This window comes from Haematobia irritans, chromosome 5, assembly GCF_050003625.1.
Source record: "Haematobia irritans isolate KBUSLIRL chromosome 5, ASM5000362v1, whole genome shotgun sequence".
Taxonomy (NCBI): domain Eukaryota; kingdom Metazoa; phylum Arthropoda; class Insecta; order Diptera; family Muscidae; genus Haematobia; species Haematobia irritans.
In genome coordinates this window covers 52,442,646-52,455,397 of record NC_134401.1, presented here as the reverse complement: position 1 = coordinate 52,455,397, position 12,752 = coordinate 52,442,646, and the positions used below count along the sequence as shown (strand labels likewise).

Genomic DNA, 12,752 nt, shown 5'->3' with positions numbered 1-12,752 from the left:
TATATATATATATATATATATATATATATATATATATATATATATATATATATATATATATATATATATATATATATATATATATATATATATATATATATATATATATATATATATATATATATATATATATATATATATATATATATATATATATATATATATATAATAAATTTAAAAATGTAAATAAACTGCATTTCAATCACGCGTCGGCAACAGTTGCTCAGCTAACGCATGCTGTAGAACAGCTGATGCTGACATAAATCATTGCGCGTAGATGCAGTGCAGTAATGCATTACCGAACAGGGCCACATATTTATGCGATAAGGAAGAAGAAGAATATGTCTAATGTGATTGTAGGATGGATGTAAGTACTGTAAATGAACCATACCAAAAATAGGTCCATTTCGGTTCCCATGTAGTTTCTGGGTATTCCTGTAGGAGCAAATTTCACCCGATTCCACGATCAGAAGAAGGCGCTAACATAAAGAAATCAATCCCCCTGGTTCGTTGTACCAATTGACCCGATGGGACCCACTCATCGGTCAGCGGCTGCCACATCAGTGTACGTATTGTTTCGTTCGTCTGTTGTGCTGGAGGAGGTACATCCCGGGGAGCCTTCTCCGCTTGCTTTTGGTCCGTGCCGGAATAGAGAGAAAACCCGGACTGTGCAGTCTGCCAAAACCAAATTCACCACGTTCGGTTTCTGTGAGGTGTAATCGCTGCTTGGAATGGTTGCAGTTAACTGCTGCGGCTTAACATCGCTGCGGAGTATAGTCATACTGACTACGTTGCAGGATGATGTGCCAACGACAGCAGCAATGGATCATCAGACTATGCGAACCCCCAACATCTCCCGAACAAGAATATTCTCCACCGCAGCATCTGACACGCAATATTGTTTTACCAGTTCTGGAAAGTGCATTATTTTTGCAATTTAATAGCAACGGGCTCCTATTCCACACCCTCCTGACGTCGTCGAGATTGTCGGATCTTATGCTGATGATCTTTCTAATCTTACAAATTATTTCACTGCTAGAATTTGAGTATATCTGCCACCAAATCCTCAGCCACACTTTTCACTACATGGACGGCGGAAGTACGCAGGCAATTGAATGTAAGAGTCGATGGCGAAATACTTCCGATTGGCGAAATAATTAACCAAGATCAGGCAATAGCAGTCGCCTGCTACAACAACAACACAGAGAGATATCGTGACTCACGAAAACTCTGGAAACTGACATACATTCTCGTGGCTTCAGAAAATTATCCTGAAAATACGGCCCAATCAAGAAAATTGTCGTGACTCACCATTGAGTCGTATGTTACGTTTGAGAGTGGACAGGGGAATACGGGAGAAAATAGTTAGGATATAGTCACACTGGGCAAATATTTGACAGAAATCAAAAAACGATTCGTCGCCACAGTGAAACCAGCAACCATTTTTACCTCATATTGAATATATTGCGTCACAATAGGAGTATTTTCCAAAAACGGCATTTATATACTTAAAAAGTGCTTCACACGAAAAAAGTTTAACACTCATTTTGGGGAAATATTTGCCTAGTGTGGTCATACCTTTAGAAAAAACGCCGACGAGAATATTGAGGTTAACATGGACTAAATATATGATCAATCTTAAAATTGTCCGAGTAATTTACGTGGAGAAGTGAGCGAGATTAAAATCGAGAGCGTTATTAAAATCTTAACACTATAGGGGCCAGTTTCTCAATGTCTTGTTATTATTTATCGTGTCGATAAAACAGCTGATTCCATACAAAAATTTTACTAACCGGAGGTCTATCCACCGGTTAAAATTAATCGGAGGATGAGAAACTGGCCATAGGTGTGACAAAAATTGTAAATGCATCTAACTCATGTTCTTGGGCGAGAGTATTTTTCAAAAATTTGTTACGAATGGATTATTTTCGTGACACACGCACAACATTTGTTGCGTTACGTATACTACCACGTAGTAGATACACTTGTTGTTTATTCCTCGGAAACTATATTGTTTTCTCATATTTCGTCCGTTATCTTAGAACGCAAAAAACACGCAAAAAAAAAACGTTTGGAAAACGTGTACCGAAAACGTTTTTCTTTTGTTAGAGTTTTTTGAATTGCTTCGAAAATTTTAAACTTTTATCACCAAAAAAATTCGTTTGTTACAAAATTTTAATTTTTTCAATAAAAAAAGTTATTTTTGAAACAACAACACAGTCCATTTCGTTTATATCAAACACAGTTCTTTTCTGACTTTAGGTCTTTAATAAGACACATTTTACAGTTCAAAATTTAATATAGTACAATGTAATGTTTAACATTTTTTCGGAATCTTCCGAATATATCTGGAATATATGTAAAAAAAAAAAAACAAAAGCAAAAAAAGCAGGGATCGAACCCACGACCCTTGTCATGAGAGTCGGACATAGCTACCACTGCTCCACGGCGCCAAACTAAATGTTTGTTTCTGTTAAATAAACTTTGTTTATTCGGTTCGTGGGCGCCGCAAGCTATGCTATATTGATATAACTTATATGGATAATTATCTATTGATGACCATAACAGGTACATAGCTCAGTGGTTAGTGTGTTGGCTTACAAAGTGAATGGTCCGCGGTTCGATTCTCCGTCCAGGCGAAAGGTAAAAAAATTTTAAAAATTTATAAAATCGTATAATTTCTTCAACATTGTTGGTATTACAGGGAAAGGTGTTAAGAACTAAAAATCCTCGTGGATGTGAGAAAGATGTGAGGGACAATGCAATTAGCAAGAAAATAATGTTTTTTTTTTGAGCTAGTCTTTATGAAATTGTTTTTACATCCTGGAAAAGAATAAACGTTTATCACAAAAAGTATATACTTTTCTTCCAAATACACTTCCTTACAGCGAAAAGCAAATGAGAAACGAACTTTGTTTGTCTAAAATTTCGTTTGGGAGGAAAGAATTATTTTTTGCGTTTAGGAGATACGTTTGTTTTTAGTATTGTCCTTTTTTAATAACTAAACAAAACACATACATACATAATTTGCTTTATTTATTTCTTATTCATTGTCATTGTAGTTTTTTTACAAATTTTTTTTGATAATTTTTTCACTTATATCGTATATTTCTAGGAGGGAATGATCTAATACATACTTGCCCTAAGTTGACAAAACATAAATTGGAATTTCTATCACAGCCAATTCGAATAACTTAAAAAAATAAATTAGTTTCTTTCCGTCAGCATCTATATGTCACCTTTTTTTCTATAATGTTTTTAATTAATTTTTATCACATACACAATTTTTTTTTAATTTAACTATTGGTGAAGTGTCCCGATTTCGAAAGTTTTAGCTAGGTTTTCTTGTACTAGGTTCTTGTCTGTAATAGACATAATCATAACACCATTTCCTCACTTCATCATAGTCGCCACAGCACTGGGGATATACTGTTGTGTGTTTAGTAATTTTTGCACAACGCATGCACAATTCCATTAATTCCTCATCTCTCTCACAAACTTGTATTTGAGCTATTGTTGTTGCATTCAATCGGCCATGATATTCACCACTGTGCTCCTCTTCTTCGAACAAGGAATCTTCTGAAGGTCTAGCTTGTAAGAGCATTGGTGCCAATGAAGTCAATCCTATGAGGATAACGATGAGCTGTAATATAAGAGAATGTTTAATGAGATGAGATAGCAATTAAAAATCGATTCAAGTAGTCAACACTATTTTAAAAAGTACCAAAAATGCATGTGCGTATGTACTTGTTGTTTTAACATGGTAATTATTACAGGAAGACTATTTTACTGCTTTTTCATGTGATTAAATACGACAAAATATGTCCAAAACCAAAAGTGATATAATAGACAGTACGCGTAAAAGTTAATTTGTACCAATCAAGCCCACATCCGAAGTTTATTTCTGGTAAAATTAATCATTTTCTAATTCTCTGTATATCAAGATTGATTCTACCCACTAAAGTAATGAAGCGTTTGGCAACACCGAAAATACTCTCTGTGCAAAATAAACCCATCACCTGAGATGCGTTGCCATACTGGGAATATACATTTCATTTGAAATCTTGCGAATCTGCGAACACACCAATCTAATACGCACGATTTCAAATCGTTTCAATTACGCGACAATATGTGAAAACCAGAACAGGCCTGATAAAAAAAATAAAAAATTTCCAATTGTTCTCTAGACCATGAAGCGCAACAATAGTTTCTAGCTGACCGTGGTGCAATGGTTAGCATGCCCGCCTTGCATACACAAGGTCGTGGGTTCGATTCCTGCTACGACCGAACACCAAAAAGTTTTTCTGCGGTGGATTATCCCACCTCAGTAATGCTGGTGATATTTCTGAGGGTTTCAAAGCTTCTCTAAGTGGTTTCACTGGAATGTGGAACGCCGTTCGGACTCGGCTATAATCGGGAATCGGGCAGCACTCAGTGATAAGAGAGAAGTTCACCACTGTGGTATCACAGTCTAAGTGCTGCCATATACATCGGGCTGCCACATAACCTAACCTAACCTAGCTGACTTTTTCAATACCATTTTCGACCGAAAATGAGTTCAATACCATTTTCGACCGAACCCAGTTGATTATCTCCTCTCAGTAATGCTATTGACATTTCTTCAAAACTTCTCTATGTGGCTAAAATTATTATTCTTCACCAATTCCGGTTGGATTTTTGGCAGTTATTATAATCTATTTATTATTTCATGCTGAACTTTGTATAGGAGAAAGGACCAATGATTTTGCAAAAATATATTTATCATCAAGACAAAAAAAACAAAACAATGGATTTTTGTTGATAATGAAAATTTACAATTGTTCTTCTGAAATGTGTCACCCCCTCGCTAGACTGCTGGGCTAGACAACATTTTTGGAAAATGTTGTCTTCAGACGTTATTATTATCTCTCTAGTTCATGTGGGTCATGGATTCAATTTTAATGCTCTTAGCACCCAAAAAATATTTTACTAATTTGAAAACAAACAATTGCAATATGTACTGATTAGTTATAAAAAAACAACTGTTATCATATGTTTTTGAAATATTTATATTAAGAAAAATTGTTCCGCGTTTAGGTGGTAAGTAGAATTTAGCAAAAGCACTTGTCGTCGAATACCTTAGAAGATTAGGGTAAATTTTAGACGACATTGAAATCATCGGCTGCAGTGATAGCATGTGGGAAAAAGAGGAGCCCGAAGAAAAGTATAATTAAAACTGCCTGAATCATAAATACTCACCACGATGAATCAAATATAAAATTCTTCGTCGTAGCGGGTTACTTGAAAATATATAGAATTTCAGGTGGATTTCATGACAGATACTCTCCCAAGCAAACATGAACCGATCGACCTATTCCAGGCATATCGGATAAAAATTGGTTGTCTATACGCCCAAGAAGAAAACCAAAGATGCTAAATCCTTAATATAAGTTTGAACCCATATTTGAAGCTATTTTATATTTTATCAAAAGATTCAATATTATTTCATTAAACCAAAAATATTTTTCTTTACTCTAAGGAAAATTCACCTTACTTCAAAGACATGCGACTTTAAAAAAAGGATGCGAATGTCAATGATTTGTGTCCTATATTTAAGGAAGGTAAATTTTAAAGCAATGATTTAAATTTTTTAAAATTAAAATTTCTTTATTTTAAAGAAATGTTGTATAAAATGGGTGACCTAAAATTTAGGTTTCATAATCTTACTAGGTCACAATTTAGGTTGCATAATCTTACTAGGTCAATATTTTTTTCATATTTTTAGGCCAACAAAATTTTCCTTCATGTAAAGATACTCATTTTAAAGTCGAATCACCCAACTCTACGGACAAAATGCCTTCAAAGAAATGTTTATCAACTTCCCAGCAAAAATAAAATTGGAAGTTGTTCCACAAAAATTTCTTTTAAAGCACATCTTGGTATCTCCTATCGATTTTTAGTTTCACTTCCCGGAATACCCCCCTCCATCAACTTTTTTCCAATTTCGATGCAGTCCTTTTGGACAAGTCCACAAACATTTCCTTTAAAGCGCATCCCGGCATATCCTATCGATTTTTTCACTTCCGATGCAGTCCTTTTGGACAAGTCTTAGATAGCAAGGAATTACACCATTTTAAGTAAAAATTTAAGTTTTGGACAATTATATTATCCAAACAAGAATAGAAAAATCAATAAAAAAGTAAAAAAATATTAAAAAATATAAAAACAAAATCATGCCCGCTGGGATTTCAACCTGTGCCGTTTGACTTTTTCACTTCTATGAAAGTTCTTTTGTGAAGATTTTGGAAAATACGATAACTTGTAATTTTTTATTGATTTTTAATGGGAAAAAATATTTTTATACAAAAATATATGCCGGAAAAAAAATAAAAACGATGTATAATATAAAACAAAAAAATTTTTGAAAAATATTTAGTAAAAAATTGCTGCTGGTGAGATTTGAACCATCGTTATTTACTTTTTTCATTCATAATAATAAAGAACATCTCAGGAAGTAGTTAGAATGTCATGCCGTAGTATCATATTCAGGTTCATATCACAAACATTTGAATAGACGTTTTGATGCATCGTATTCGTTTGTGGCTGAGTGTGCTAATGCGTTCTGTTATGGTGCGAACAGCCCCAGGTGTTCAACCCCCGCTGGAAGCGAAGAAGTTTTTCAATTTGTAAAAATTAGATAATAAGAAAATAAAAGTGTACCAAAAAATCCTGATAAAAATAAAAAGTGAAATTGGAGAAAATGTTTGTTTTTTAAATTTTTTCATCCAAATGAACTTCGAACGCACGACTTCTAAAGCAATGCAAAGGATCCAAAAATGGAGTCCTATGATAAACCCATTTAAAATTCATTGGAAATGATCCAAGTTTGCACTACTTCCGAATCACAAATTGGGGATCCATACTACTTCTTTGGAAGTTCTTTCTTGCTGGGTTTTGCTCATTAGAGAAATTAGTCTTCCATGCTACGCAAAAATGGCTTTCGTATTTTAAACACATGAAATCTTTGTGCTTACGGCAATAGTTTTTTCAGTGTTAAGGCCATAATTCGTGCCAAAGGTAGCCAAACCGAACACGTCTAAGCTGATTTATTGCTTAAAAAGGAATGAAAAATACAGCGCTTTAGATGGTTGCATTACATCTCAGTTATCCTGAAAATTTTGTCATATCTGAGAAAAATTTCCTTAGTTTAGGATTTCGTTTACTTACTTTAATGCCATGAACTCAAAATGAGAAAATCTTTAGCGCCATACGATGTTCATGATGGATGCATTTACAACAACATGAGTAGTTCGGCTTAAATAAATATTCTCAATCAATTGTAATTTAATTTTTTAACCGCGTCCTTCCTACTCGACTATAAGAATGAGGTCATTTATCACGCAGATGCAAGTAGTGAAGTACAAACATTTAAATATCCTTCATCGATTTTATTATTATTACAAACATTTCTTTTTTGAGTTTTCAAGTTTAAATTTTTTTGCATAATTATTTCCATGAACTAAAACAAAGTTAAATTGGTTCACATGTGCAAGATAAGCCAAACTCGTATTCGTATTTGAAGGACAAGAAACCTCTGTACCAGTTGGGATTTTCCCCAAATCGGGGATATTTTTTCATGGATGGGGACGAAATTTTTGAGTTGGGTACTTGGGGGTTTAGTGGGGATATTCCACAAATCTTGGGATATTTGTGGGGAATTTTCCAAATCGGTTCAGTATGATAAATCAGATTTTGAATTATGATTTATGTGAAATTCTTTACTTCTACATGCTTTGAAAAGTGCTTAAGGAGTAGAGATAATCTCCAAAATATAAAAACAATCATCCTCTTTATTCCACGGCATTTATTTGGGGCCCAAGAGATACTTTACAATTAGGGATTTTTTTCCCGGAAATGGGATCCCAGGAATCTGCTATTTTTTTCGCTCCCGCTCGGGAATGAAGTGCGGGAATTCCCGGGAAATTTTCTTTACAATATTTTATATATAATAGAGGGTTTTATATGGCACATGACAGTTGAAAACTAGTTAAAGTGGATTTTGGTAGTGTAATGTGAATGACTACGGTACCAAGCAGTAGTAGTTGCCTTGTGAGACATACACATAGTCTGGGTTCTAGCCCAGATTGAAAAAGAAGATTGAGCTTCCCAATTTTTGATTGTCATATTTCTGAAAACCGACATTCTGATAGACTGAGTAAACCTTTATAAACAAAGGACATTTTAACTTATGTGACATACGTTTGCAATTGCATAATTTCATAATTATTACACAGAAAAAAATTCCACGAAATTTTTTCCAATCAAAATTTTAATTGAGTTTTAAAAAATATTCAATTAAAAATTTAATTGTTTCAACAAATTTTTTAATTGAAACAAAAATCAATCACAAAAATTAATAGTATCAATTAACTTTTTAATTGGATCAATTAATTTTTTAATTGACCTTCAATTAATTTTTAATTGATACTATCATTTCTGTGATTGAAGACATTTCAATTAAAAAATTAATTGGATCAATTAATTTCGTGATTGAATCAGAATTTTTTTTTTTGTGTACAAGGATGTTTTTATGAAATATGAAAATTCTAACCTTTATTAAGATAGTTTCTTTAACTTTAAATTTATACCTCATTCACATTAGGCGCAAAATATATTAAAAGTGGATTTTAAATCCCTTGTTTATAAAGCAAATGACAGTTCATATCTAGTTAAAGTGGATTTTGGAAGTGTAATGTGAATGAGGTATTACATGATAGTGAAATCGAAATAAGTTTCTTTCATTTCCACACAGTTTTTTAATGTTACAAAAAATCCCACTATATTAATAGTGATCTTCCTAAAACTATACCGAAAGAAACTATTGTAAAATTTTTTTGTATTACAAAATATTTTGTATTTCAGTATGATTTATGGCCCATGTAACAGATCAACATTATATATATTGTCAGTTGTCCAGACACCGCCTTATAACCGTAGCTTTAGGCGATTTCTAATTTATTCAATTGTCTAAATGTATGTTTCCCTTTGACCGGGATCCCGGGAAATTCGAAAAAATTCTCGCTTTCCCGGGAATGAAAAAAGTCCGGGTAAAAGAAACCCCTATTTACAATTTATCCTGTTTCCTAAGAATTTTTTTACTATTGTGAAATTATTTCGTTACGATTCACTCGGGTCGATCTGTTGCCCCCTCATCTGCGTACATCACTGATTTGGAAAATATATCCCATACATATAGGTTAGGTTAGGTTAGGTGGCAGCCCGATGTATCAGGCTCACTTAGACTATTCGTCCATTGTGATACCACATTGGTGAACTTCTCTCTTATCACTGAGTGCTGTCCGATTCCATGTTAAGCTCAATGACAAGGACCTCCTTTTTATAGCCGAGTCCGAACGGCTTTCCACATTGCAGTGAAACCACTTAGAGAAGCTTTGAAACCCTCAGAAATGTCACCAGCATTACTGAGGTGGGATAATCCACCGCTGAAAAGCTTTTTTGGTGTTCGGTCGTAGCAGGAATCGAACCCACGACCTTATGTATGCAAGGCGGGCATGCTAACCATTGCACCACGGTGGCTCCCATACATACAACAACGCCTTTTAATCGATCACCCAATTTTATTTCTTGACTATTTAGAACTCAGTTTCGATTCAAAAATACACATATTGACCGAACTCCCATTTTTATATCTCGAGCATTTAGAAGACAGTTAGCATAAGGCAAAAATTCGATGACACTTTATACACATAATTATGATGGCTTGTATCGAATGATATAAAAAATTGCATATTTTTCCAATTTTAAATTTATTACGGATATTTTACAGTAGAGTCTATTCCTTTACCTTTTTTATCAAAAAACTTGTCAAGAATTTATTGGGGATTTTTGAGGGGAATTTTAAATGAAATTTGTGATTTTTGGGGATGAAAGCGTTCCATTTTGGGGAAAAGAACCTGGAAAATACTGGCAACACTGCCCTGTATTCAAGATAATTTTTTTTTCAGTGTAAGTAGCAATTTATTTTAAACTTAATAAAACCATACAAATGTGGACGTATTTTAACGCAGTAGGGTTAGTACGGAGAAAAAAAGTATATAAACTAAGGGCGATTTCGTTTCGCAAAAAATATGTTGCCCTGGTGTTACACTACTTTTTTCCTCATGGTATTTTCCCTCAAATTAAAGTGTCATTCCAAAGTTATTGTTAATTCATAATGTTGTGAGGGATACAGGGTCCAAAATCTATGACAATGTCCTTCATATTTGGCAATCAATTTCGAGAATGTTGCACATTTTTCTCCAATCGAAATCGCCATAAGGCTATGGTCACAGTAGGCAAATATTTGACCAAAATGAGTGTCAAACATTTTTCTAGAACCATTTTCCAAATATCTGGATACGGTTTTTGGAAAATAATCCTACCATGATGTTCCAATATGAGCTAAATATGTTTTCTGGTTCGGCTGTGGCGAGGGATTCTTGTTTGATTTCTGTCAAATATTTGCTCAGTGTGACCATAGCATAAGTGGTACGAAAATTTAGATAAATTATACTCCACATTTTGAGATTTCTACAAAGCGCTGAAAACCCCAAGACAATATAATGCCCTGGTGTACTTTATTTTAACTACAACTCACGAAATTACATCCTCTTATAGAAGAAAAAAAATGAACTAAAGATAAAGAAAAAAGTCATTGGAATCATGATCATTTTAACCATACTGTAGTTCATTCTTACTATTTTTGGGAATCGTACGAAAATTTTCTTTTGCTTTAGTACATATTGAACTTATATGTACGGTCATTGAACTTTATATCCCCGTTTAGTTCATAAAATTATTGAGACATACTTAAAAAGGGGGAAATTTCATTGGGCTGTGGAAAATTCCAAAAAAAAAAAAAATAAACTTGAACTACAAACAAATATTTTTTTTGCAATAAAATAAGTTAAATTTGGCATTAGTTTAGCTAAGGACTTTTTTCGGTGTATCAATTTATTGTTACATTGTACGCTAACCAAATGGTAACTCATTTATTTGAAGTCAAATTTTGAATTTTACGATGCTCATTAAAAACTGTATTTTAGTTTTTAGTACATACCACCTTAATTTAATCCTCTAAAATATCTATAGTATAAAGAAATCCTGATTTTACCGCGACTCACAATACCAAAAATCTCTTAGTGAAAATCACAGTCTTTGGTTCTAAGTTATTTTTTTATTTAATCGAACGAAAGCTAAACCTTTTCCGTCACCCATAAACACGAAACTTTTTTTTTACTTAATTCCAATAATCTACCGACATGCTCAATATTTTCAATGATTACTTTTTAAGAAATTTAAAAATCATATGGCACTGTTACTTTGTTTTTTTTTTTTTTTTTTATATCAATTTCACTTACATTGCTATTCATGATTATTTATATTTAGATTCTTATATATTTTCTTTTAAATAAACTATTTTATATTTCCGTATTACAGTTTCAATTTTCAAATTGAAATTTCAAAAGAAAAACAGCGAATGATTAACACATCTTTATGCGATGAGATGAAACGTTCGTGTTGAACTAGCGGCCGAGTAATTGTTATCTGAAGCTAAATACTCATATGGACCATTGATATAATGTAAACACAATAATAGCGACTGTCGGTAGAATAACACTCGTTAATGTGACTCGATACACTCAAAAAAAAAATTGAACTATCTAATTCACTAAAACTTTATTTTAGTTCATGGAATTATTATGTTTGGTGAAAGTTTCCTTTACTCTAAAAATTTTTTGCGGACTTTAGTTAAATTAACTAAAAAACGGCAAAATATTATTATTCTCTTCCTTGTGGGTTCACTGTTTTTTCAGTGTCATAATACAACTAGTAAATTTTTTCTTAATATTGTGTAAAGTGCGTGTGGATGGTCTGATGATAGTGCCATGTTACAGACATTAACGTATTTAAACAATTTTGAATTATGCACTTAAAAAAGTTTACTTGGAATCAAAGATATTGACTTTCCCTTAAGCTTCAAAGAAGTTCCAGTTTTTTTCATTTAAAAGACAATGGTCAGGATCTACAATGTTATGGTATTCGTCAAAAAAGTTTTTCTTCCAGTTAAAAGAACATGGTAACAACCTAAAATGTTTTGATCTTTATGAAAAAAACTTTTTTCATCGTCGAGAAAAGGACGCCACTTGAGAAAAGAAAACACAAAATTAACTTTATTTATTTATAAACTAATTCATTATTTATTTGTATTTATAATGTCATGCAAGCAAACATCACATATTTTTAAACACTCTATTTTTGTTCAATTTCAACAATAAGTAATCATTCCATATTTACTTCGTGCCCATCAAATGTACCAACGCAGACATCATGTAACTGAAAATAAAAATTAATTATATCATATATCAAAAAGCAGAACAAAAAACAGGTACATTTTTTTCAATTACACTTCCCTTTTTTGTGTTCATATAAAACAACGTGCCACTTCTGAATAAACACAAAACACAGTAATTCCGTATTCTCCGTCCATTCCAAGAAACAATCAACACACGACTGACGCGCAAAATGAAAATCGTGTGTTCCTGCTCAATGCTTTTATAAAATTCTTTTCGCTGCAAAAAAGTTAAAAAATTAAATGGTCACGAAAAAATGTACATTGTCTTTATGGTCATAATGGCTCTAGGCATATCTATACGTAACCCATAAAAATACTTTTTTCCCTGCAAAAAAGTAAAAAAATGGATGGTCAGGTA

At 32.8% G+C, this 12,752-nt stretch overlaps 1 protein-coding gene across 1 annotated transcript; it reads right to left on the bottom strand.

The window, feature by feature from the left end:
• Positions 1-3,015: 3,015 nt before the first annotated feature.
• LOC142237498 (uncharacterized) lies at positions 3,016-11,584 on the bottom strand. Its single transcript, XM_075308834.1, has 2 exons — positions 11,400-11,584; positions 3,016-3,643 (listed from the first exon to the last, which is right to left on the bottom strand). The coding sequence occupies exons 1-2, from the start codon at positions 11,409-11,411 to the stop codon at positions 3,332-3,334; spliced, it is 324 nt and encodes a 107-aa protein (XP_075164949.1). The 5' UTR covers positions 11,412-11,584; the 3' UTR covers positions 3,016-3,331.
• Between the last annotated feature and the right edge of the window lie 1,168 nt (positions 11,585-12,752).